The following is a 27,500-nucleotide window of genomic DNA, read 5'->3' as shown; positions in this document are numbered from 1 at the left end:
ACAGCGCCAGGGACCCGGGTTCAATTCTGGCCTCTGGTCACTGTCTGTGTGGAGTTTGCACGTTCTCCCCGTGTCTGCGTGGGGTTCCTCCGGGTGCTCCGGTTTCCTCCCACAGTCCAAAGATGTGTGGGTTAGGTGGATTGGCCATGATAAATTGACCCTTAGTGTCAGGGGAACTAGCTAGGGCAAATATATGGGAGTACGGGGGTAGGGCCTGGGTGGGATTGCGGTCGGTGCAGACTCGATGGGCCGAATAGCCTCCTTCTGCACTGTAGGGATTCTATGAGGAGTTGGGACATCTTGTTGAAGTTGTACAAGACATTGGTAAGGCCACACTTGGAATACTGTGTGCAGTTCTGGTCACCCTATTATAGAAAGGATATTATTAAACTAGAAAGAGTGCAGAAAAGATTTACTAGGATGCTACCGGGACTTGATGGTTTGAGTTATAAGGAGAGGCTGGATAGACTGGGACTCTTTTCCCTGGAGCATAGGAGGCTGAGGGGTGACCTTATAGAGGTCTATAAAATAATGAGGGGCACAGACAAGGTAGATAGTCAATATCTTTTCCCAAAGGTAGGGGAGTCTAAAACTAGAGGGCATAGGTTTAAGGTGAGAGGGGAGAGATACAAAAGGGTCCAGAGGGGCAATTTTTTCACACAGAGGGTGGTGAGTGTCTGGAACGAGCTGCCAGAGGTAGTAGTAGAGGCGGGTACAATTTTGTCTTTTAAAAAGCATTTAGACAGTTACATGGGTGAGATGGGTATAGAGGGATATGGGTCAAACGCGGGCAACTGGGACTAGCTTAGTGGTTAAAAAAGGGCAGCATGGACAGGTTGGGCCAAAGGGCCTGTTTCAATGCTGTAAGACTATAATTGGGACTAGCTTAGTGGTTAAAAACTGGGCAGCATGGACAAGTTGGGCCGAAGGGCCAGTTTCCATTCTGTAAGACTATAATTGGGACTAACTTAGCGGTTAGAAACTGGGCGGCATGGACAAGTTGGGCCAAAGGGCCTGTTTCCATTCTGTAAGACTATAATTGGGACTAGCTTAGTGGTTAAAAACTGGGCGGCATGGACAAGTTGGGCCAAAGGGCCTGTTTCAATGCTGTAAGACTATAATTGGGACTAGCTTAGTGGTTAAAAACTGGGCAGCATGGACAAGTTGGGCCAAAGGGCCTGTTTCAATGCTGTAAGACTATAATTGGGACTAGCTTAGTGGTTAAAAAGTGGGTGGCATGGACAAGTTGGGCCGAAGGGCCTGTTTCCATTCTGTAAGACTCTATGACTCGTGTGTGAGGAGGTGTAATAAAGGGGCTGAAGGGTTTTGGAGAGGGGGTGGTAGGGTGTGCCCTGGGAGGAGGAGGAGGGGTGGGTCCCCCATTGAGGTGTCAGACCCGGGTTGGCAGCCCCAGTGAGGGAAACAAGCGGCCGGTACCTACCAATGATGACCACAGGCTGCACACAGCGTCTCTTCACCTTGTCGAAGGTCATAGATGGGGGGCAGGCGCAGGTGAAGGAGCCCTTGGTGTTGACGCACCTGCCATTGGGGCAGCTCTGAACATCCTGGCACTCGTCCACATCTGAGGAGGCACATCACACGGGTAAGAACAACCCCACAACCCAGGCCGGAGTGACTCCCTCAGCCCGACCTGGCTCCCTCCACCAAAACTAGGCAAAAACATAGCCCCTCACACCTCCCCAACTGACTGGTCATTTGCAATTGGCAAGATGGTGCTTGGCACCAAGTGGCCACGGCATTTGAATACCTTACAAGTCAAACGCCCTTCAGAATCATTCACTGCGTGTTTGTGATGTTTCATAGTATCCCACAGTGCAGAAGGAGACCATTCGGCCCATCGAGTCTGCACCAACCACACTCCCATCCAAGCCCTATCCCCATAACCCTATGTATTTACCCTAGCTAGTCCCCTGACACTAAGGGGCAATTTAGCATAGCCAATCCACCGAACCTGCACATCTTTGGACATTAAGGGGCAATTTAACATGGCCAATCCACCTAACCTACACATCTTTGGACACTAAGGGTTAATTTAGCATGGCCAATCCACCCAACCTGCGCATCTTTGGACACTAAGGGGCAATTTAGCATGGCCAATCCACCGAACCTGCACATCTTTGGACACTAAGGGTTAATTTAGCATGGCCAATCCACCCAACCTGCGCATCTTTGGACACTAAGGGGCAATTTAGCATGGCCAATCCACCGAACCTGCACATCTTTGGACATTAAGGGGCAATTTAACATGGCCAATCCACCTAACCTGCACATCTTTGGACACTAAGGGGTAATTTAGCATGGCCAATCCACCGAACCCGCACATCTTTGGACACTAAGGGGCAATTTAGCATGGCCAATCCACCGAACCTGCACATCTTTGGACACTAAGGGGCAATTTAGCATGGCCAATCCACCGAACCTGCACATCTTTGCACACTAAGAGTTAATTTAGCATGGCCAATCCACCTAACCCGCACATCTTTGGACACTAAGGGGAAATTTAGCATGGCCAATCCACCGAACCTGCACATCTTTGGACACTAAGGGGCAATTTAGCATGGCCAATCCACCGAACCTGCACATCTTTGGACATTAAGGGACAATTTAGCATGGCCAATCCACCTAACCCGCACATCTTTGGACTGAGAGAGGAAACCGGAGCACCCGGAGGAAACCCACGCAGACACGGGGAGAACGTGCAGACTCCACACAGACAGTGACCCAAGCCGGGAATCGAACCCGGGTCCCTGGCGCTGTGAGGCAGCAGTGCTAACCACTGTGCCACCCCAAAGATTTCCCAGAGATTATAAAGAAATTGCCTCCTCTTTTTGAATTCACTCTTGGGACATGGGTGTCGCTGGCTGGGCCCAGCATTTATTGCCCATCCCTAGTTGCCCCTTGAGAAGGTGGTGGTGAGCTGCCATCTTGAATCGCTGCAGTCCACGTGCTGTGGGTTGACCCACAATGCTGTTAGGGAGGGAATTCTAGGATTTTGACCCAGCGACTGCGAAGGAACGGCCGATATATTTCCAAGTCAGGATGGTGAGTGGCTCGGAGGGGGAACTTGCAGTTGGGGGTGTTCCCCATGTGTCTGCTGCCCCCCCCCTTGTCCTTCTCGATGGAAGTGGTCGCGGGTTTGGAAGGTGCTGTCTAAGGATCTTTGGTGAGTCGCTGCAGTGCATCTTGTAGATGGTACACACTGCTGCTACTGAGCGTCGGTGGTGGAGGGAGTGAGTGTTTGTGGTTAGCGTGTCGATCGAGCGGGGCTGCTTTGTCCTGGATGGTGTCGAGCTTCTCGAGTGTTGTTGGGAGCCGCACCCATCCAGGCAAGTGGAGAGTATTCCATCGCACTCCTGACTTGTGCCTTGTAGATGGTGGACAGGCTTTGGGGGGAGTCAGGAGGTGAGTTACTCTCCGCAGGATTCCCAGTGGACAGGCTTTGGGGGGAGTCAGGAGGTGAGTTACTCTCCGCAGGATTCCCAGTGGACAGGCTTTGGGGGGGAGTCAGGAGGTGAGTTACTCTCCGCAGGATTCCCAGTGGACAGGCTTTGGGGGGAGTCAGGAGGTGAGTTACTCTCCGCAGGATTCCCAGTGGACAGGCTTTGGGGGGAGTCAGGAGGTGAGTTACTCTCCGCAGGATTCCCAGTGGACAGGCTTTGGGGGGGGAGTCAGGAGGTGAGTTACTCTCCGCAGGATTCCCAGTGGACAGGTTTTGGGGGGAGTCAGGGGGTGAGTTACTCTCCGCAGGATTCCCAGTGGACAGGCTTTGGGGGGGGAGTCAGGAGGTGAGTTACTCTCCGCAGGATTCCCAGTGGACAGGCTTTGGGGGGAGTCAGGAGGTGAGTTACTCTCCGCAGGATTCCCAGTGGACAGACTTTGGGGGGGGAGTCAGGAGGTGAGTTACTCTCCGCAGGATTCCCACTGGACAGGCTTTGGGGGGGGAGTCAGGAGGTGAGTTACTCTCCGCAGGATTCCCAGTGGACAGGCTTTGGGGGGGGAGTCAGGAGGTGAGTTACTCTCCGCAGGATTCCCAGTGGACAGGCTTTGGGGGGAGTCAGGAGGTGAGTTACTCGCCGCAGGATTCATTAGAATCAAACGTCCTGAAGACCCGGTTCTCTCTGGGTCCAAACATGGAGGGAAAGCCACTTTAAATGTGCCATTCTGAGGAAATGGGCAATGGCCCACACCCAACCCAGGCCTTTATATTCTTCAGGAGCACTGCGTGTGCTCCCCCAGCTACAGAACACGGGATCTTCGCTGTCCCTCCGTGTCTACAAAAGGACCACACACAGCAGTGACACAAAGTCTGCCGGGGTTGGGGGGGGCGGGGGGGGAAGACGGGGGGGAGGACGGTGGGGGGGCGGGTGTTAGAAGCTTCTCCTCACCCAGACACTGAAACAAGGCCCCGTCATAGTAGAAGCCTTGCTTGCAGTAGCACTCAAAGCCGGGCTGTGTATTCATACAGAACCCTTCCCTGCAGATCTCCTGGCCAAACAGCGTGCACTCATCGATATCTGGAGTCAGGAAGAAAGACACAAGAGTTAGTTCCTGATGCCAAAGCCCCACCAAGGGGGTGGAAAGCCAAATGATTTGATTTTATATTGTCACATGTATTGGGACACAGTGAAAAGTATTGTTTCTTGCACGCTCTATACAGACAAAGCATACCATTCATAGAGAAGGAAAGGAGAGGGTGCAGAATGTAGTGTTACAGTCAGAGCTAGGGATTTGATTTGATTTGATTTATTATTGTCACATGTATTGGGATACAGTGAAAATATTGTTTCTTGCACGCTATACAAAGCATACCGTTCATAGAGAAGGAAAGGAGAGGGTGCAGAATGTAGCGTTACAGTCAGAGCTAGGGTGTAGAGAAAGATCAACTTAATATATTTGATTTGATTTATTATTGTCACATGTATTGGGACACAGTGAAAAGTATTGTTTCTTGCGCACTATACAGACAGAGCATACCGTTCATTGAGTACATAGTGGAGAAGGAAAGGAGAGAGCGCAGAATCAAGTGTTACAGTCATAGCTAGGGTGTAGAGAAAGATCAACTTAATATTAGATTTATTATTGTCACATGTATTGGGATACAGTGAAAAGTATTGTTTCTTGCGCGCTATACAGACAAAGCATACCGTTCATAGAGAAGGAAAGGAGAGGGTGCAGAATGTAGCGTTACAGTCATAGCTAGGGTGTAGAGAAAGATCAACTTAATGCGAGGTAGGTCCATTCAAAAGTCTGACAGCAGCAGGGAAGAAGCTGTTCTTGAGTCGGTCGGTACGTGACCTCAGACTTTTGTATCTTCTTCCCGACGGAAGAAGGTGGAAGAGAGAATGTCCGGGAAGAGAGTTGCGGGAATTTTACCGCCTCGCCCGCCCAAGGCTCATAAAACCCGAGGCCAACGGAGAATGCCGTTCTGTGAGCCTCACCCGCCCCGATTCCGATAAAATTCCGGCCAGTCTGTCCGGGGGTGCGTGGGGTCCTTGATTATGCTGGCTGCTTTTCCCCGAGGAAGTGTAGACAGAGTCAATGGATGGGAGGCTGGTTTGCGTGATGGATTGGGCTACATTCACGACTCTTTGTAGTTTCTTGCGGTCTTGGGCAGAGCAGGAGTCATACCAAGCTTAAAGTTTTTAAAGTTTATTTATTAGTGTCACAAGTAGGCTTACATTAACACTGCAATGAAGTTATTATGAAAATCCCCTAGTCGCCACACTCCGGCGCCTGTTCGGGTACACCGAGGGAGAATTTAACACGACCAATGCACCCTAACCAGCACGTCTTTGGACACGAAGGGGCAATTTAGCATGGCCAATCCACCCTAACCCGCACATCTTTGGACTGTGGGAGGAAACCGGAGCACCCGGAGGAAACCCACGCAGACACAAAGAACAAAGAAAATTACAGCACAGGAACAGGCCCTTCGGCCCTCCAAGCCTGCACCGACCATGCTGCCCGTCTGAACTAAAACCCCCTACCCTTCCGGGGACCATATCCCTCTATTCCCATCCTATTCATGTATTTGTCAAGACGCCCCTTAAAAGTCACTATCGTATCCACTTCCACTACCTCCCCCGGCAGCGAGTTCCAGGCACCCACCACCCTCTGTGTAAAAAATCTGCCTCGTACATCTCCTTTAAACCTTGCCCCTCGCACCTTAAACCTGTGCCCCCTAGTAATTGACTCTTCCACCCTGGGAAAAAGCTTCTGACTATCCATTCTGTCTATGCCCCTCATAATCTTGTAGACTTCAATCAGGTCGCCCCCTCAACCTGTGTCGTTCCAGTGAGAACAAACCAAGTTTCTCCAACCTCTCCTCATAGCTAATGCCCTCCGTACCAGGCAACATCCTGGTAAATCTTTTCTGTACCCTCTCCAAAGCCTCCACATCCTTCTGGTAGTGTGGTGACCAGAATTGAACAGTATATTCTAAGTGCGGCCCAACTAAGGTTCTATAAAGCTGCAACATGGCTTGCCAATTTCTAAACTCAATGCCCTGGCCGATGAAGGCAAGCATGCCGTATGCCTTCTTGACTACCTTCTCCACCTGCATTGCCACTTTCAGTGACCTGTGTACCTGTACACCCAGATCCCTCTGCCTATCAATACTCTTAAGGGTTCTGCCATTTACTGTATATTTCCCATCTGTATTAGACCTTCCAAAATGCATTACCTCACATTTGTCCGGATTAAACTCCATCTGCCATCTCTCCGCCCAAGACTCCAACCAATCTATATCCTGCTGTATCCTCTGACGGTCCTCATCGCTATCCGCAAATCCACCAACCTTTGTGTCGTCCGCAAACTTATTAATCAAACCAGTGACATTTTCCTCCAAATCATTTACATAAATATTACAAACAGCAAAGGTCCCAGCACTGATCCCTGAGGAACGCCACTTGTCACAGCCCGACATTCAGACACGGGAAGAGAACGTGCAGACTCCACACAGACAGTGATCCAAGCCGGGAATCGAACCCGGGTACCTGGCGCTGTGAGGCAGCAGCGCTAAACCCACTGTGCCACTGAGAATGCAAAGTGGAGACAGAACCACTGTACCCCCCCCCCCCCACCCCACCCCACCCCAAACCCCCACCTTCCCCAACATGCAGACAGGCTGTACTCACCTTGGTAAGACGGGAGTCCAAACGGATTGTCATCGGTAACCAGGAATCCCTTCCCGTCGGGGCAGAGAGAGTGGAACTCAGCTGGAAGGAGGGAGAGAGAAGAGAGAGAGAGAGACACTGGAATGAGCAAACAGATTACACAACGGGTCAGGGTTGGCTGGCCCTTTGGACTCGGACAGAGGGCTGTGAGGGTGCAAACCATCCAGTCAGACAAACCACTTCTGCCCACACTCACTCTTGAAAGGGGAAATGAATGGGTATTTTAATTTCAAAAGTGATTTTAAAAGGACTAGGAGAAGTGGGGCTAATAAATGTCAGCAAACATTTGATGGGCTGAATGGCCTCCTCACATCCTAGGACTTTAAGAGCACTTAAGGCAGAATTTTTTTTTTATTCATCCGTGGGACATGGGCGTCGCTGGCCGGGCCCAGCATTTATTGCCCATCCCTAGTTGCCCCTTGGAGGGCAGTTGAGATTCAACCACATTGGCTGTGGCTCTGGAGTCACATGTAGGCCAGACCGGGGTAAGGACGGCAGATTTCCTTCCCTAAAGGGAACCAGATGGGTTTTTCCCCACAACGGGTCATCAGTAGATTCTTAATCCCAGATATTTTTTCATTGAATTCAAATTCCACCGTCTGCGGGATTCGAACCCGGGGTCCCCCCCCCCCCCCGCCCCCCCGCAGAACGTTAGCTGAGTTTCTGGATTAATAGTCCGGCGATAATACCACTGGGCCGTCGCCTCCTCATGGACATACATCTGGGGCCCAGCCCAGGTCTGGACCAGGCTGCGGAGAGAGGCTACTACCGACGTCAGGGCCCGAACCCCTTACCTGTGCTGTGCACGGGACACGGGTAAATCTCGCAGAGATCCCCCCAGCCCGCGCCCAACGAGCAGCAGCACTCCTCCTTGGTGATGTTGGTCGCGAGGACGCTGTCGCAGAAGATGGTGTCATCCAGGCTGAGGTAACACTCCTTCTTGTCTTCGGGTCTTTCAGGCTCTGTGGACACAGGGAGGAGACCCCCCAGGGTGAAAAAACCGTGGCACCGAAGATGCATCAGTCCCCAGACGTGAGCTGAAGAATTTGAGCAGTTCCTGCCCACCAGAGTCCCCGGGGACAGCAGTAAGTAAGTTTATTAGTGTCACAAGGAGGCTTACATTAACACTGCGATGAAGTTACTGTGAAAATCCCCGCGTCGCCACACTCCGGCGCCTGTTCAGGTTACACTGAGGGAGAATTTAGCACCTGACCCGCACATCTTTGGACACTAAGGGGCAATTTAGCATGGCCAATCCCCCTAACCTGCACATCTTTAGACACTAAGGGGCAATTTAGCATGGCCGATCCACCTAACCGACACATCTTTGGACACTAAGGGACAATTTAGCACGGCCAATCCACCTAACCCGCACATCTTTGGACACTAAGGAGCAATTTAGCATGGCCAATCCCCCTAACCTGAACATCTTTAGACACTAAGGGACAATTTAGCATGGCCAATCCCCCTAACCTGCACATCTTTAGACACTAAGGGGCAATTTAGCATGGCCGATCCACCTAACCGACACATCTTTGGACACTAAGGGACAATTTAGCATGGCCAATCCACCTAACCGACACATCTTTGGACACTAAGGAGCAATGTAGCATGGCCGATCCAACTAACCTGCACATCTTTGGACACTAAGGGGCAATTTAGCATGGCCAATCCACCTAATGTGCACATCTTTGGACACTAAGGGACAATTTAGCATGGCCAATCCACCTAACCTGCACATCTTTGGACACTAAGGAGCAATTTAGCATGGCCGATCCACCTAACCCGCACATCTTTGGACACTAAGGGGCAATTTAGCATGGCCAATCCACCTAACCCACACATCTTTGGACACTAAGGAGCAATTTAGCATGGCCAATCCACCTAACCTGAACATCTTTAGACACTAAGGGGCAATTTAGCATGGCCAATCCACCTAACCTGAACATCTTTAGACACTAAGGGGCAATTTAGCATGGCCAATCCACCTAACCTGAACATCTTTGGACACTAAGGAGCAATTTAGCATGGCCAATCCACCTAACCTGCACATCTTTAGACACTAAGGGGCAATTTAGCATGGCCAATCCACCTAACGTGAACATCTTTAGACACTAAGGGGCAATTTAGCATGGCCAATCCCCCTAACCTGAACATCTTTAGACACTAAGGAGCAATTTAGCGTGGCCGATCCACCTAACCTGAACATCTTTGGACACTAAGGGGCAATTTAGCATGGCCAATCCACCTAACCTGAACATCTTTAGACACTAAGGGGCAATTTAGCATGGCCAATCCACCTAACCTGAACATCTTTAGACACTAAGGGGCAATTTAGCATGGCCAATCCACCTAACCTGAACATCTTTGGACACTAAGGGGCAATTTAGCATGGCCAATCCCCCTAACCTGAACATCTTTAGACACTAAGGGGCAATTTAGCACAGCCAATCCACCTAACCTGCACATCTTTAGACACTAAGGGGCAATTTAGCATGGCCAATCCCCCTAACCTGCACATCTTTAGACACAAAGGGGCAATTTAGCATGGCCGATCCACCTAACCGGCACGTCTTTGGACACTAAGGGGCAATTTAGCGTGGCCGATCCACCTAACCTGCACATCTTTGGACACTAAGGGGCAATTTAGCATGGCCGATCCACCTAACCCGCACATCTTTGGACACTAAGGGGCAATTTAGCATGGCCAATCCACCTAACCTACACATCTTTCGGACTGTGGGAGGAAACCGGAGCACCCGGAGGAAACCCACGCAGACACGGGGAGAATGTGCAGACTCCGCACAGACAGTGACCCGAGCCGGGAATCAAACCCGGGTCCCTGACGCTGTGAGGCAGCAGTGCTAACCCACTGTGCCACCGTGCCGCCCCCAGGGAGAAGGATGGCTGCTACCCTTGGCTGCAGTAGCCCATGGGTTAAGGACAGAGAGAATCGGTCAGTGGAAAGTGCCATTAAATGTTGTGTGCGCGCCTGGGACTCAGCAGTCGCTGCCCGACGCAGTCAAATAGCATCCCCCAACTATCGGGCTCAGAACACAGGGCTTGGGTGGGGCACCAGACGCAATCAGTGCATTCGGGATTGGTGGCACAGTCGGTTAGCGCTGCTGCCTCACAGCGCCAGGGACCCGGGTTCGATTCCCAGCTCAGGTCACTGTCTGTGTGGACTCTGCATGTTCTCCCTGTGTCTGCGTGGGTTTCCTCCGGGTTCTCCGGTTTCCTCCCACACTCCAAAGATGTGCAGGTTAGGTGGATTGGCCATGCTAAATTGCCCTTAGTGTCCAAAGATCTGTGGGTTAGGTGGGTTGGTCATGCTAAATTGCCTCTTAGTGTCCAAAGATCTGTGGGTTAGGTGGGTTGGTCATGCTAAATTGCCTCTTAGTGTCCAAAGATGTGTAGGTTAGGTCGATTGGCCATGCTAAATTGCCCTTAGTGTCCAAAGATGTGTAGGTTAGGTGAATTGGCCATGCTAAATTGCCCTTAGTGTCCAAAGATGTGTAGGTTAGGTGAATTGGCCATGCTAAATTGCCCTTAGTGTCCAAAGATGTGTAGGTTAGGGGGATTGGCCATGCTAAATTGCCCTTAGTGTCCAAAGATGTGTAGGTTAGGTGAATTGGCCATGCTAAATTGCCCCTTAGTGTCCAAAGATGTGCAGGTTACGTGGATTGGCCATGCTAAATTGCCCCTTAGTGTCCAAAGATGTGTAGGTTAGGGGGATTGGACATGCTAAATTGCCCCTTAGTGTCCAAAAATTTGTAGGTTAGTGGAGTAAATACGTGGGGTTATGGGGATTGGGCCTGGATTAGATGCTCTGTTGGAGAGTCGATGCAGACTTGAGGTCCTGCTTCTGCACTGTAGGGATTCTATGATAGACAGAATCATTATCAATAACAGTTCTTATTGTTTGCTTATTTTGTATAAAAGTCAATAAATAGATTAGAAATTTCCTGTGAAGTGTCTGCTCACTAATCATGTGTGTGCGAGCTCACTAATCATGTGTGTGCTAGCTCACTAATCATGTGTGTGCTAGCTCACTAATCATGTGTGTGCTAGCTCACTAATCATGTGTGTGCTAGCTCACGAATCATGTGTGTGCTAGCTCACGAATCATGTGTGTGCGAGCTCACTAATCATGTGTGTGCGAGCTCACGAATCATGTGTGTGCTAGCTCACGAATCATGTGTGTGCTAGCTCACTAATCATGTGTGTGCGAGCTCACTAATCATGTGTGTGCTAGCTCACGAATCATGTGTGTGCTAGCTCACTAATCATGTGTGTGCGAGCTCACTAATCATGTGTGTGCGAGCTCACTAATCATGCGTGTGCGAGCTCACTAATCGTGTGTGTGCGAGCTCACTAATCATGTGTGTGCGAGCTCACTAATCGTGTGTGTGCGAGCTCACTAATCATGTGTGTGCGAGCTCACTAATCATGTGTGTGCGAGCTCACTAATCGTGTGTGTGCGAGCTCACTAATCGTGTGTGTGCGAGCTCACTAATCATGTGTGTGCGAGCCCACACAAGAACCCAGCTAATCGCTGGTGCTAATGTCTCCTAGCGCTGGTTCAGCTCCCTCTGTCGCACGAACCTACCTTCGCAGGTGTATTTGTCCAGGGACAGGATAAAGCCGGTGTCACAGACGCAGGAGAAGGAGCCCTCTGTGTTTTCACAGGCACCGTTCGGCATGCACAGCGAGCGGTTCAGGGCACACTCGTCAATATCTGTGCAAGAATGAACACCAGTGAGTTCAGGGGAAATGTCATTACACCAAGAGAAGGAGGAAGGGGTGCGGAACCCACTGCCTGGGAGGGGGAAGGGGTGCGGAACCCACTGCCTGGGAGGGGGAAGGGGTGCGGAACCCACTGCCTGGGAGGGGGAAGGGGTGCGGAACCCACTGCCTGGGAGGGGGAAGGGGTGCGGGACCCACTGCCTGGGAGGGGGAAGGGGTGCGGAACCCACTGCCTGGGAGGGGGAAGGGGTGCGGAACCCACTGTCTGGGAGGGGGAAGGGGTGCGGAACCCACTGCCTGGGAGGGGGAAGGGGTGCGGAACCCACTGTCTGGGAGGGGGAAGGGGTGCGGAACCCACTGCCTGGGAGGGGGAAGGGGTGCGGATCCCACTGCCTGGGAGGGGGAAGGGGTGCGGAACCCACTGCCTGGGAGGGGGAAGGGGTGCGGGGAAAGGGGTGGGGAGGGGGCTGAATACAGGTCCTGACAGTCACAAAGGGGTTCACATGGAGAGGCACAGAGGAGGTGTGTTCACTTGTGGTGGGTATATCAGTGTTACAGTGAGGGGTGTGGGGTATATCAGTGTTACAGTGAGGGGTGTGGGGTATATCAGTGTTACAGTGAGGGGTATGGGGTATATCAGTGTTACAGTGAGGGGTGTGGGGTATATCAGTGTTACAGTGAGGGGTGTGGGGTATATCAGTGTTACAGTGAGGGGTGTGGGGTATATCAGTGTTACAGTGAGGGGTGTGGGGTATATCAGTGTTACAGTGAGGGGTCTGGGGTATATCAGTGTTACAGTGAGGGGTGTGGGGTATATCAGTGTTACAGTGAGGGGTGTGAGGTATATCAGTGTTACAGTGAGGGGTGTGAGGTATATCAGTGTTACAGTGAGGGGTGTGGGGTATATCAGTGTTACAGTAAGGGGTGTGGGGTATATCAGTGTCACAGTGAGGGGTGTGGGGTATATCAGTGTTACAGTGAGGGGTGTGGGGTATATCAGTGTTACAGTGAGGGGTGTGGGGTATATCAGTGTTACAGTGAGGGGTGTGGGGTATATCAGTGTTACAGTGAGGGGAGTGGGGTATATCAGTGTTACAGTGAGGGGTGTGAGGTATATCAGTGTTACAGTGAGGGGAGTGGGGTATATCAGTGTTACAGTGAGGGGTGTGAGGTATATCAGTGTTACAGTGAGGGGTGTGAGGTATATCAGTGTTACAGTGAGGGGTGTGGGGTATATCAGTGTCACAGTGAGGGGTGTGGGGTATATCAGTGTTACAGTGAGGGGTGTGGGGTATATCAGTGTTACAGTGAGGGGTGTGAGGTATATCAGTGTTACAGTGAGGGGTGTGAGGTATATCAGTGTTACAGTGAGGGGTGTGAGGTATATCTGTGTTACAGTGAGGGGTGTGGGGTATATCAGTGTTACAGTGAGGGGTGTGGGGTATATCAGTGTTACAGTGAGGGGTGTGGGGTATATCAGAGAGTGTTACAGTGAGGGGTGTGGGGTATATCAGAGTTACAGTGAGTGGTGTGGGGTGTATCAGTGTTACAGTGAGGGGTGTGGGGTATATCAGTGTTACAGTGAGTGGTGTGGGGTGTATCAGTGTTACAGTGAGGGGTGTGGGGTATATCAGTGTTACAGTGAGGGGTGTGGGGTATATCAGTGTTACAGTGAGGGGTGTGGGGTATATCAGTGTCACAGTGAGGGATGTGGGGTATATCAGTGTTACAGTGAGGGGTGTGGGGTATATCAGTGTTACAGTGAGGGGAGTGGGGTATATCAGTGTTACAGTGAGGGGTGTGAGGTATATCAGTGTTACAGTGAGGGGTGTGAGGTATATCAGTGTTACAGTGAGGGGTGTGGGGTATATCAGTGTCACAGTGAGGGGTGTGGGGTATATCAGTGTTACAGTGAGGGGTGTGGGCTATATCAGTGTTACAGTGAGGGGTGTGGGGTATATCAGTGTCACAGTGAGGGGTGTGGGGTATATCAGTGTTACAGTGAGGGGTGTGGGGTATATCAGTGTTACAGTGAGGGGTGTGGGGTATATCAGTGTTACAGTGAGGGGAGTGGGGTATATCAGTGTTACAGTGAGGGGTGTGAGGTATATCAGTGTTACAGTGAGGGGTGTGGGGTATATCAGTGTCACAGTGAGGGGTGTGGGGTATATCAGTGTTACAGTGAGGGGTGTGGGCTATATCAGTGTTACAGTGAGGGGTGTGGGGTATATCTGTGTTACAGTGAGGGGTGTGAGGTATATCAGTGTTACAGTGAGGGGTGTGGGGTATATCAGTGTTACAGTGAGGGGTGTGGGGTATATCTGTGTTACAGTGAGGGGTGTGGGGTATATCAGTGTTACAGTGAGGGGTGTGAGGTATATCAGTGTTACAGTGAGGGGTGTGAGGTATATCTGTGTTACAGTGAGGGGTGTGGGGTATATCAGTGTTACAGTGAGGGGTGTGGGGTACATCAGTGTTACAGTGAGGGGTGTGGGGTATATCAGTGTTACAGTGAGGGGAGTGGGGTATATCAGTGTTACAGTGAGGGGTGTGAGGTATATCAGTGTTACAGTGAGGGGTGTGGGGTATATCAGTGTTACAGTGAGGGGTGTGGGGTATATCAGTGTTACATTGAGGGGTGTGAGGTATATCAGTGTTACAGTGAGGGGTGTGGGGTATATCAGTGTTACAGTGAGGGGTGTGGGGTATATCAGTGTTACAGTGAGGGGAGTGGGGTATATCAGTGTTACAGTGAGGGGTGTGAGGTATATCAGTGTTACAGTGAGGGGTGTGAGGTATATCAGTGTTACAGTGAGGGGTGTGGGGTATATCAGTGTCACAGTGAGGGGTGTGGGGTATATCAGTGTTACAGTGAGGGGTGTGGGGTATATCAGTGTTACAGTGAGGGGTGTGGGGTATATCTGTGTTACAGTGAGGGGTGTGGGCTATATCAGTGTTACAGTGAGGGGTGTGGGGTATATCAGTGTTACAGTGAGGGGTGTGGGCTATATCAGTGTTACAGTGAGGGGTGTGGGGTATATCAGTGTTACAGTGAGGGGTGTGGGATATATCAGTGTTACAGTGAGGGGTGTGGGGTATATCAGTGTTACAGTGAGGGGTGTGGGGTATATCAGTGTTACAGTGAGGGGTGTGGGGTCTATCAGTGTTACAGTGAGGGGTGTGGGGTATATCAGAGCGTGTTACAGTGAGGGGTGTGGCGTATATCAGTGTTACAGTGAGGGGTGTGGGGTATATCAGTGTTACAGTGAGGGGTGTGGGGTATATCAGAGAGTGTTACAGTGTGGGGTGTGGCGTATATCAGTGTTACAGTGAGGGGTGTGGGGTATATCAGTGTTACAGTGAGGGGTGTTGGGTATATCAGTGTTACAGTGAGGGGTGTGGGGTGTATCAGTGTTACAGTGAGGGGTGTGGGGTATATCAGTGTTACAGTGAGGGGTGTGGGCTATATCAGTGTTACAGTGAGGGGTGTGGGGTATATCAGTGTTACAGTGAGGGGTGTGGGCTATATCAGTGTTACAGTGAGGGGTGTGGGGTATATCAGTGTTACAGTGAGGGGTGTGGGATATATCAGTGTTACAGTGAGGGGTGTGGGGTATATCAGTGTTACAGTGAGGGGTGTGGGGTATATCAGTGTTACAGTGAGGGGTGTGGGGTCTATCAGTGTTACAGTGAGGGGTGTGGGGTATATCAGAGCGTGTTACAGTGAGGGGTGTGGCGTATATCAGTGTTACAGTGAGGGGTGTGGGGTATATCAGTGTTACAGTGAGGGGTGTGGGGTATATCAGAGAGTGTTACAGTGTGGGGTGTGGCGTATATCAGTGTTACAGTGAGGGGTGTGGGGTATATCAGTGTTACAGTGAGGGGTGTTGGGTATATCAGTGTTACAGTGAGGGGTGTGGGGTGTATCAGTGTTACAGTGAGGGGTGTGGGGTATATCAGTGTTACAGTGAGGGGTGTGGGGTATATCAGTGTTCCAGTGAGGGGTGTGGGGTATATCAGTGTTACAGTGAGGGGTGTGGGGTATATCAGTGTTACAGTGAGGGGTGTGGGGTATATCAGTGTTACAGTGAGGGGTGTGGGGTATATCAGTGTTACAGTGAGGGGTGTGGGGTCTATCAGTGTTACAGTGAGGGGTGTGGGGTATATCAGAGCGTGTTACAGTGAGGGGTGTGGGGTATATCAGAGAGTGTTACAGTGAGGGGTGTGGGGTATATCAGTGTTACAGTGAGGGGTGTGGGGTATATCAGAGAGGGTTACAGTGAGGGGTGTGGGGTATATCAGAGAGGGCTACAGTGAGGGGTGTGGGGTATATCAGAGAGGGTTACAGTGAGGGGTGTGGGGTATATCAGAGAATGTTACAGTGAGGGTTGTGGGGTATATCGGTATTACAGTGAGGTGTGGGGTATATCAGAGAGTGTTACAGAGAGGGGTGTGGGGTATATCAGAGAGTGTTACGGTGTGGGGTTTATCAGTATTACAGTGAGGGGTGTGGGGTATATCAGAGAGTGTTACAGTGAGGGGTGTGGGGTATATCAGAGAGTGTTACAGTGAGCGGTGTGGGGTATATCAGAGTGTTACAGTGAGACATGTGGGGTATATCAGAGAGTGTTACAATGAGGGGTGTGGGGTATATCAGAGTGTTACAGTGAGGCATGTGGGGTATATCAGAGAGTGTTACAGTGAGCGGTGTGGGGTATATCAGAGTGTTACAGTGAGGCATGTGGGGTATATCAGAGTGTTACAGTGAGGGGTGTGGGGTATATCAGAGAGGGTTACAGTGAGGCATGTGGGGTATATCAGAGTGTTACAGTGAGGGGTGTGGGGTATATCAGTGTTGCAGTGAGGCATGTGGGGTATATCAGAGTGTTACAGTGAGGGGTGTGGGGTATATCAGTGTTGCAGTGAGGCATGTGGGGTATATCAGAGTGTTACAGTGAGGGGTGTGGGGTATATCAGTGTTACAGTGAGGGGTGTGGGGTATATCAGGGTTACAGTGAGGGGTGTGGGGTATATCAGTGTTACAGTGAGGGGTGTGGGGTATATCAGTCTTACAGTGAGGGGTGTGGGATATATCGGTGTTACAGTGAGGGGTGTGGGGTATATCAGTGTTATAGTCAGGGGTGTGGGGTATATCAGCGTTACAGTGAGGGGTGTGGGGTATATCAGTGTTACAGTGAGGGGTGTGGGGTATATCAGCGTTACAGTGAGGGGTGTGGGGTATATCAGTGTTACAGTGAGGGGTGTGGGGTATATCAGTGTTACAGTGAGGGGTGTGGGGTATATCAGTGTTACAGTGAGGGGTGTGGGGTATATCAGTGTTACAGTGAGGGTTGTGGGGTATATCAGTGTTACAGTGAGGGTTGTGGGGTATATCAGAGTGTGTTACAGTGAGGGGTGTGGGTTATATCAGAGAGTGTTACGGTGAGGGGTGTGGGATATATCAGGGAGTGTTACGGTGAGGGGTGTGGGGTATATCAGAGAGTGTTACAGTGAGAGGTGTGGAGTAAATCAGTGTTACAATGAGAGGTGTGGGGTATATCAGAGTGTTACAGTGAGGGGTGTGAGGTATATCAGTGTAACAGTGAGGGGTGTGGGGTATATCTGTGTTACAGTGAGGGGTGTGAGGTATATCAGTGTAACAGTGAGGGGTGTGGGGTATATCAGTGTTACAGTGAGGGGTGTGGGGTATATCAGTGTTACAGTGAGGGGTGTGGGGTATATCAGTGTCACAGTGAGGGGTGTGGGGTATATCAGAGAGTGTTACAGTGAAGGGTGTTGGGTAAATCAGTGTCACAGTGAGGGGTGTGGGGTATATCAGAGAGTGTTACAGTGAGGGGTGTGGGGTAAATCAGTGTCACAGTGAGGGGTGTGGGGTATATCAGTGTCACAGTGAGGGCTGTGGGGTATATCAGAGAGTGTTACAGTGAGGGGTGTGGGGTAAATCAGTGTCACAGTGAGGGGTGTGGGGTATATCAGTGTTACAGTGAGGGGTGTGAGGTATATCAGTGTTACAGTGAGGGGTGTGGGGTATATCAGTGTCACAGTGAGGGGTGTGGGGTATATCAGAGTCACAGTGAGGGGTGTGGGGTATATCAGTGTTACAGTGAGGGGTGTGAGGTATATCAGTGTTACAGTGAGGGGTGTGGGGTATATCAGTGTCACAGTGAGGGGTGTGGGGTATATCAGTGTTACAGTGAGGGGTGTGAGGTATATCAGTGTTACAGTGAGGGGTGTGGGGTATATCAGTGTCACAGTGAGGGGTGTGGGGTATATCTGTGTTACAGTGAGGGGTGTGAGGTATATCAGTGTAACAGTGAGGGGTGTGGGGTATATCAGTGTTACAGTGAGGGGTGTGGGGTATATCAGAGAGTGTTACAGTGAGGGGTGTGGGGTATATCAGTGTTACAGTGAGGAGTCTGGGGTATATCAGTGTTACAGTGAGGGGTGTGGGGTATATCAGAGAGTGTTACAGTGAGGGGTGTGGGGTTTATCAGTGTAACAGTGTGGGGTGTATCAGTGTTACAGTGAGGGGTGTGGGGTATATCAGTGTTACAGTGAGGGGTGTGGGGTATATCAGTATTACAGTGAGGGGTGTGGGGTATATCAGTGTCACAGTGAGGGGTGTGGGGTATATCAGAGAGTGTTACAGTGAGGGGTGTGGGGTAAATCAGTGTCACAGTGAGGGGTGTGGGGTATATAAGTGTTACAGTGAGGGGTGTGAGGTATATCAGTGTTACAGTGAGGGGTGTGGGGTATATCAGTGTCACAGTGAGGGGTGTGGGGTATATCAGAGTCACAGTGAGGGGTGTGGGGTATATCAGTGTTACAGTGAGGGGTGTGAGGTATATCAGTGTTACAGTGAGGGGTGTGAGGTATATCAGTGTTACAGTGAGGGGTGTGGGGTATATCAGTGTCACAGTGAGGGGTGTGGGGTATATCAGTGTTACAGTGAGGGGTGTGGGGTATATCAGTGTCACAGTGAGGGGTGTGGGGTATATCAGACTCACAGTGATAGGTGTGGGGTATATCAGTGTTACAGTGAGGGGTGTGAGGTATATCAGTGTTACAGTGAGGGGTGTGAGGTAAATCAGTGTTACAGTGAGGGGTGTGGGGTATATCAGTGTCACAGTGAGGGGTGTGGGGTATATCAGTGTTACAGTGAGGGGTGTGGGGTATATCAGTGTCACAGTGAGGGGTGTGGGGTATATCTGTGTTACAGTGAGGGGTGTGAGGTATATCAGTGTCACAGTGAGGGGTGTGGGGTATATCAGTGTTTAAGTGAGGGGTGTGAGGTATATCAGTGTTACAGTGAGGGGTGTGGGGTATATCAGTGTTACAGTGAGGGGTGTGGGGTATATCAGAGTGTGTTACAGTGAGGGGTTGTGGGGTATATCAGTGTTACAGTGAGGGGTGTGGGGTATATCAGTGTTACAGTGAGGGGTGTGGGGTATATCAGTGTCACAGTGAGGGGTGTGGGGTATATCAGAGAGTGTTACAGTGAGGGGTGTGGGGTATATCAGTGTCACAGTGAGGGGTGTGGGGTATATCAGAGAGTGTTACAGTGAGGGGTGTGGGGTATATCAGAGAGTGTCACAGTGAGGGGTGTGGGGTATATCAGTGTTACAGTGAGGGGTGTGGGGTATATCAGAGAGTGTTACAGTGAGGGGTGTGGGGTATATCAGTGTTACAGTGAGGGGTGTGGGGTATATCAGTGTTACAGTGAGGGGTGTGGGGTATATCAGTGTCACAGTGAGGGGTGTGGGGTATATCAGAGAGTGTTACAGTGAGGGGTGTGGGGTATATCAGTGTCACAGTGAGGGGTGTGGGGTATATCAGAGAGTGTTACAGTGAGGGGTGTGGGGTATATCAGAGAGTGTCACAGTGAGGGGTGTGGGGTATATCAGTGTTACAGTGAGGGGTGTGGGGTATATCAGAGAGTGTTACAGTGAGGGGTGTGGGGTATATCAGTGTTACAGTGAGGGGTGTGGGGTATATCAGAGAGTGTTACAGTGAGGGGTGTGGGGTATATCAGTGTTACAGTGAGGGGTGTGGGGTATATCAGAGAGTGTTACAGTGAGGGGTGTGGGGTATATCAGTGTCACAGTGAGAGGTGTGGGGTATATCAGTGTTACAGTGAGGGGTGTGGGGTATATCAGTGTTACAGTGAGGGGTGTGAGGTATATCAGTGTTACAGTGAGGGGTGTGGGGTATATCAGTGTCACAGTGAGGGGTGTGGGGTATATCTGTGTTACAGTGAGGGGTGTGGGGTATATCAGTGTTACAGTGAGGGGTGTGGGGTATATCAGTGTTACAGTGAGGGGTGTGGGGTATATCAGTGTTACAGTGAGGGGTGTGAGGTATATCAGTGTCACAGTGAGGGGTGTGAGGTATATCAGTGTTACAGTGAGGGGTGTGGGGTATATCAGTGTCACAGTGAGGGGTGTGGGGTATATCAGTGTTACAGTGAGGGGTGTGGGGTATATCAGTGTCACAGTGAGGGGTGTGGGGTATATCAGTGTTACAGTGAGGGGTGTGGGGTATATCAGTGTCACAGTGAGGGGTGTGGGGTATATCAGTGTTACAGTGAGGGGTGTGGGGTATATCAGTGTTACAGTGAGGGGTGTGGGGTATATCAGTATTACAGTGAGGGGTGTGGGGTATATCAGTGTCACAGTGAGGGGTGTGGGGTATATCTGTGTTACAGTGAGGGGTCTGGGGTATATCAGAGTGTTACAGTGAGGGGTGTGGGGTATATCAGAGAGTGTCACAGTGAGGGGTGTGGGGTATATCAGAGAGTGTTACAGTGAGGGGTGTGGGGTATATCAGTGTCACAGTGAGGGGTGTGGGGTATATCAGTGTTACAGTGAGGGGTGTGGGGTATATCAGAGAGTGTCACAGTGAGGGGTGTGGGGTATATCAGTGTCACAGTGAGGGGTGTGGGGTATATCAGTGTTACAGTGAGGGGTGTGGGGTATATCAGTGTCACAGTGAGGGGTGTGGGGTATATCAGAGAGTGTTACAGTGAGGGGTGTGGGGTATATCAGAGAGTGTTACAGTGAGGGGTGTGGGGTATATCAGAGAGTGTTACAGTGAGGGGTGTGGGGTATATCAGAGAGTGTCACAGTGAGGGGTGTGGGGCATATCAGTGTTACAGTGAGGGGTGTGGGGTATATCAGTGTTACAGTGAGGGGTGTGGGGTATATCAGAGAGTGTTACAGTGAGGGGTGTGGGGTATATCAGAGAGTGTCACAGTGAGGGGTGTGGGGTATATCAGAGAGTGTTACAGTGAGGGGTGTGGGGTAAATCAGTGTTACAGTGAGGGGTGTGAGGTATATCAGTGTTACAGTGAGGGGTGTGGGGTATATCTGTGTTACAGTGAGGGGTGTGGGGTATATCAGTGTTACAGTGAGGGGTGTGAGGTATATCAGTGTCCAGTGAGGGGTGTGAGGTATATCAGTGTTACAGTGAGGGGTGTGGGGTATATCAGTGTTACAGTGAGGGGTGTGAGGTATATCAGTGTTACAGTGAGGGGTGTGGGGTATATCAGTGTCACAGTGAGGGGTGTGGGGTATATCAGTGTTACAGTGAGGGGTGTGAGGTATATCAGTGTCCAGTGAGGGGTGTGAGGTATATCAGTGTTACAGTGAGGGGTGTGGGGTATATCAGAGTGTTGCAGTGAGGGGTGTGGGGTATATCAGTGTTACAGTGAGGGGTGTGGGGTATATCAGTGTTACAGTGAGGGGTGTGGGGTATATCAGTGTTACAGTGAGGGGTGTGGGGTATATCAGTGTTACAGTGAGGGGTGTGGGGTATATCAGTGTTACAGTGAGGGGTGTGAGGTATATCAGTGTCCAGTGAGGGGTGTGAGGTATATCAGTGTCCAGTGAGGGGTGTGAGGTATATCAGTGTTACAGTGAGGGGTGTGGGGTATATCAGTGTTACAGTGAGGGGTGTGAGGTATATCAGTGTTACAGTGAGGGGTGTGGGGTATATCAGTGTCACAGTGAGGGGTGTGGGGTATATCAGTGTTACAGTGAGGGGTGTGAGGTATATCAGTGTCCAGTGAGGGGTGTGAGGTATATCAGTGTTACAGTGAGGGGTGTGGGGTATATCAGAGTGTTGCAGTGAGGGGTGTGGGGTATATCAGTGTTACAGTGAGGGGTGTGGGGTATATCAGTGTTACAGTGAGGGGTGTGGGGTATATCAGTGTTACAGTGAGGGGTGTGGGGTATATCAGTGTTACAGTGAGGGGTGTGGGGTATATCAGAGAGTGTTACAGTGAGGGGTGTGGGGTATATCAGAGAGTGTTACAGTGAGGGGTGTGGGGTATATCAGAGAGTGTTACAGTGAGGGGTGTGGGGTATATCAGAGAGTGTTACAGTGAGGGGTGTGGGGTATATCAGAGAGTGTTACAGTGAGGGGTGTGGGGTATATCAGAGAGTGTTACAGTGAGGGGTGGGGAAATGGACGGGTCTTTGGAAACAGTGGCCGTTTTGTTTCACACACATTGCGTTGTCCTATCCATCCGCCGTTACCTTTGCACCTTGTGCCATCGAACAGTTGGAATCCCGGGTGACACTGACAGGTGTAGGACCCTGGCATATTCACACATTCTCCATTGCTACACGCTCCCGCAACCTCCAAGCACTCATTGATATCTGCGTGAGAGGGCAAGCGTTACCAGGAGAAGGAGGAGAAAACACAGGTGCACGGATCTTCCAGCCGCGCTCATCCTAAAATCCAGCCCGAGGATAACAGACCTTTCCATAGAATGGAAATTCTGCCCAGTGATATATATCACCCCATTTTCCGCTCTGTCTTAATTTCCTTTTTATTCATTCGTGGGACATGGGCGTCGCTGGCCGGGCCCAGCATTTATTGCCCATCCCTAGTTGCCCCTTGGAGGGCAGTTGAGAGTCAACCACATTTGCTGTGTGGCTCTGGAGTCACATGTAGGCCAGACCGGGGTAAGGACGGCAGATTTCCTTCCCGAAAGGGAACCGGATGGGTTTTTCCGACAATGGGTCATCAGTCGATTCTTAATTCCAGATCATCGAATCATATCATCATGGAATCCCTGCAGTACAGGAAGAGGCCATTCGGCCCATCAAGCCTGCACCGACAACAATCCCACCCTATCCCCACCCTGCTAATCCCCTCCCCAAATCTAGAGTCACTTTAGCACGGCCAATCAACCTAACCCGCAGGTCTTTGGAGAGTGTGGGAGGAGACTGGGAGCACCCGGAGGAAACCCACGCAGACACGGGGGGAGAACGTGCAGACTCCGCACAGTGACCCAAGCCGGGAATCGAACCCGGGGTCCCTGGCACTGTGAGGCAGCAGGGCTAACCCACTGTGCCACCGCCCAGATATCTTTTATCGAATTCAAATTCCACCATCTGCCGTGGCGGGATTCGAACCCGGGTCCCCCGGAACATTAGCTGAGTTTCTGGTTTAATAGCCTGGTGATAATACCACTAGCCTTCAGTTGGAATAAAGAACAGGTCAGAGATGTTGTATTCCTTGAATTCTGGCATTGTTGTAAGCTTTTACTGACGGAGGTACACAGCACATGCATGCGCCTCCTAACTCACTCAGCACAGATTCTGTTTGTTGCTATTTGTGGCAACACAGTAGGCCGTTAACGCCCGCTTTACGCACAATTAAAAACACAATTAATATACAATTAACAATTAAGCCAACCACACCCCTCCTCCCACAGCCCATGTACACCCCACCCAGATAATCACAGGCCGGAGGGAGTTACCTTCACAGGAGGTTTGACGATTAGACAGGCGGTAACCAGGGTGGCAGCGGCACTGGAAAGACCCCTCAGTGTTCAAACATCGGCCATTGGCACACAGCCGGCCCTCGCTGCATTCATTTATATCTGAAGTGGGAAATGGGAGGCTAGTCAGATGGAGGGTCAGAGAAAGGGGGAACAGTGCCGAACACCGAGAGTGGGGCGTTCCCCAGAGTGAGAGCTCATACGCGTCACAAAAACAGGTCCCATGGTGAGGCTTATTACTCAGATATGGACACAGGCCCCAGAGTGGGGCCTGATGCGCTGTGGACAAATATATGACCCATGGTGAGGTCTGTTACTCAGAGATAGGCCCCAGAGTGAGGCCTGTTATTCAGACACAGGCCCCAGAGTGAGGCCTGTTAATCAGACACAGGCCCCAGAGTGAGGCCTGTTATTCAGAGACAGACACAGGCCCCAGAGTGCGGCCTGTTATTCAGAGACAGACACAGGCCCCAGAGTGAGGCCTGTTATTCAGACATAGGCCCCAGAGTGAGGCCTGTTATTCAGAGACAGACACAAGCCCCAGAGTGAGGCCTGTTACTCAGACACAGGCCCCAGAGTGAGGCCTGTTACTCAGAGACAGACACAGGCCCCAGAGTGAGGCCTGTTATTCAGACACAGGCCCCAGAGTGAGGTCTATTACTCTGAGACAGACGCAGGACACAGAGTGAGGCCTGTTACTCAAAGACAGACACAGGCCCCAGAGTGAGGCCTGTTACTCAGAGACAGGCCCCAGAGTGAGGCCTGTTACTCAAAGACAGACACAGGCCCCAGAGTGAGGCCTGTTACTCTGAGACAGACGCAGGACACAGAGTGAGGCCTGTTACTCAAAGACAGACACAGGCCGCAGAGTGAGGCCTGTTACTCAGAGACAGGCCCCAGAGTGAGGCCTGTTACTCAAAGACAGACACAGGCCCCCGAGTGAGGCCTGTTACTCAGAGACAGACACAGGCTCCAGAGTGAGGCCTGTTACTCAGAGACAGACGCAGGGTCCAGAGTGAGGCCTGTTACTCAGATACGGACACAGGCCCAGAGTGAGGCCTGTTACTCAGATACGGACACAGGCCCCAGAGTGAGGCCTGTTACTCAGATACGGACACAGGCCCAGAGTGAGGCCTGTTACTCAGATACGGACACAGGCCCCAGAGTGAGGCCTGTTACTCAGATACGGACACAGGCCCCAGAGTGAGGCCTGTTACTTAGATACGGACACAGGCCCCAGAGTGAGGCCTGTTACTCAGATATGGACACAGGCCCCAGAGTGAGGCCTGTTAGTCAGATACGGTCACAAGTCTCAGAGTGGGGCCTGTTACTCAGACACAGGCCCCAGAGTGAGGCCTGTTACTCAGATATGGACACAGGCCCCAGAGTGAGGCCTGTTATTCAGATATGGACACAGGCCCCAGAGTGAGGCCTGATACTCAGCCTCAGGCCCCAGAGTGAGGCCTGTTACTCAGAGACAAACGCAGGCCCCAGAGTGAGGCCTGTTACTCAGTGATAGACACAGGCCCCAGAGTGAGGCCTGTTACTCAGAGACAGACACAGGCACCAGAGTGAGGCCTGTTACTCAGAGATGAACTATAGCCCCCAGTGGGGCCTGTTACTCAAGAGAATAGTGAACGTTCGGGTTACCTAGACAGCTCTTCCCATCGGGCGCTGGTTTAAAACCTTTACTGCAGGTGCAACTGTATGAACCCTTAGTGTTGACGCATTTTCCATTGATACAGAAGGATCTGTCTAAGCACTCATCAACATCTGCAGAGAAAAGGTCAGAAGAATCAGTGCACCCTGTCACACTAAACACAAGATAAATACATCAAAGAGACATTTACAACCGCCCAAAGCTGTACCTGTCCTGGGAGTGTTTGATGGGGGACAGTGTAGAGGGAGCTTTACTCTGTATCTAACCCCGTGCTGTACCTGTCCTGGGAGTGTTTGATGGGGGACAGTGTAGAGGGAGCTTTACTCTGTATCTAACCCTGTGCTGTACCTGTCCTGGGAGTGTTTGATGGGGGACAGTGTAGAGGGAGCTTTACTCTGTATCTAACCCCGTGCTGTACCTGTCCTGGGAGTGTTTGATGGGGGACAGTGTAGAGGGAGCTTTACTCTGTATCTAACCCCGTGCTGTACCTGTCCTGGGAGTGTTTGATGGGGGACAGTGTAGAGGGAGCTTTACTCTGTATCTAACCCCGTGCTGTACCTGTCCTGGGAGTGTTTGATGGGGGACAGTGTAGAGGGAGCTTTACTCTGTATCTAACCCCGTGCTGTACCTGTCCTGGGAGTGTTTGATGGGGACAGTGTAGAGGGAGCTTTACTCTGTATCTAACCCCGTGCTGTACCTGTCCTGGGAGTGTTTGATGGGGGACAGTGTAGAGGGAGATTTACTTCCCCTCTCCCCTCCCTCTCACCGCAGTGACGCCCTTGCTTGCTGGATGGGCTAATTCTCACCGTAGCAGTCACCGGCCTGGCTCCGGTATCCCTCTGGACACGGGACACACTCGTATGTCCCTGGCTTGTTCTTGCACTTACCCCGTGGGCAGGCGTTGGGGTTGTGGCATTCATTGATATCTGGAGAAAGGGAGCAGGAATAGCTGGTGTCATACTGTACCAGGAATTGGGAATCAAGCAAACACAAACTCAACACAGAAACCCAAGAAGGAATCCGAATCCCTTCAAGGGGACCAGTTTAATCTTGTCCCTTCTCCCCTCTGTGCGCCCGGTGTGTGTTCAGGACTGAGCGACACACGGGCTGTTTAGTATCAGACATGGGTGAATCATTCTTATTTATTTATTCGTGTCACAAGTAAGGTTTACATTAACGCTCGAATGAAGTTACTGTGAAAATCCCCCAGTCGCACACACTCCGGCGCCTGTTCGGGTTACACTGAGGGAGAATTTAGCACCCTAACCCGCACATCTTTCGGACTGCGGGAGGAAACCGGAGCACCCGGAGGAAACCCACGCAGACACGGGGAGAACGTGCAGACTCCACACAGACAGTGACCCAAACCGGGAATCGAACCCGGGTCCCTGGTGCTGTGAGGCAGCGGTGCTAACCCACTGTGCCGCCCAGAGTCACGGTGTGCATTGTACATGTCTACAAACTGATAGAGAGGCGGGAATTCTATCGCCCCGGGCGACAGGGGGGGCAGCTGGTGGGAAGGTGCGTTTACCCCGGGCGGGATTTTACGGTTTTGGGATAAGCCCGGGAGTAAACCCCAGCCCAGTGATTGTGATCGGACAGGTGTGAACTATTCTGTATGTGTGCGAGTGAGTGAGTGTGAGAGTGTGAGAGTGAGTGTGAGAGTGTGCGAGTGAGTGAGTGAGTGTGAGAGTGTGCGAGTGAGTGAGTGAGTGTGAGATTGTGCGAGTGAGTGAGTGAGTGAGTGTGCGAGTGAGTGTGCGAGTGAGTGTGAGAGTGTGCGAGTGAGTGAGTGTGTGAGTGAGTGTGCGAGTGAGTGAGTGAGTGTGCGAGTGAGTGTGCGAGTGAGTGTGCAAGTGAGTGTGCGAGTGAGTGTGCGAGTGAGTGTGTGAGTGAGTGTGCGAGTGTGCGAGTGAGTGAGCGTGTGAGAGTGCGAGTGAGTGTGCGAGTGAGTGTGCGAGTGAGTGTGCGAGTGAGTGATCGAGTGAGTGAGTGTGCGAGTGAGTGTGCGAGTGAGTGTGCGAGTGAGTGTGCGAGTGAGTGTGCGAGTGAGTGAGTGAGTGAGTGAGTGTGAGTGTGTGAGTGAGTG

The 27,500-nt window shown here is 51.3% G+C and overlaps 1 protein-coding gene across 2 annotated transcripts in view; it reads right to left on the bottom strand.

The window, feature by feature from the left end:
- ltbp3 (latent transforming growth factor beta binding protein 3) overlaps positions 1-27,500 on the bottom strand; it is a 238,262-nt gene that overhangs the window by 17,101 nt on the left and 193,661 nt on the right. For both annotated transcript variants that reach the window (XM_078200930.1, XM_078200931.1), the window contains exons 15-23: positions 26,218-26,337; positions 25,402-25,524; positions 23,731-23,853; positions 22,499-22,621; positions 11,806-11,934; positions 7,991-8,158; positions 7,158-7,238; positions 4,407-4,535; positions 1,442-1,582 (exon numbers count right to left, since the gene is read on the bottom strand). In XM_078200930.1, coding sequence (XP_078057056.1) covers positions 1,442-1,582; positions 4,407-4,535; positions 7,158-7,238; positions 7,991-8,158; positions 11,806-11,934; positions 22,499-22,621; positions 23,731-23,853; positions 25,402-25,524; positions 26,218-26,337 — 1,137 coding nt within the window. The remainder of the gene's footprint in view (positions 1-1,441; positions 1,583-4,406; positions 4,536-7,157; positions 7,239-7,990; positions 8,159-11,805; positions 11,935-22,498; positions 22,622-23,730; positions 23,854-25,401; positions 25,525-26,217; positions 26,338-27,500) is intronic.

Source organism: Mustelus asterias, chromosome 33, assembly GCF_964213995.1.
Source record: "Mustelus asterias chromosome 33, sMusAst1.hap1.1, whole genome shotgun sequence".
Taxonomy (NCBI): Eukaryota; Metazoa; Chordata; class Chondrichthyes; order Carcharhiniformes; family Triakidae; genus Mustelus; species Mustelus asterias.
Note: the sequence above shows the minus strand (reverse complement) of the source record. Positions and strands in the feature narration are given on the sequence as shown.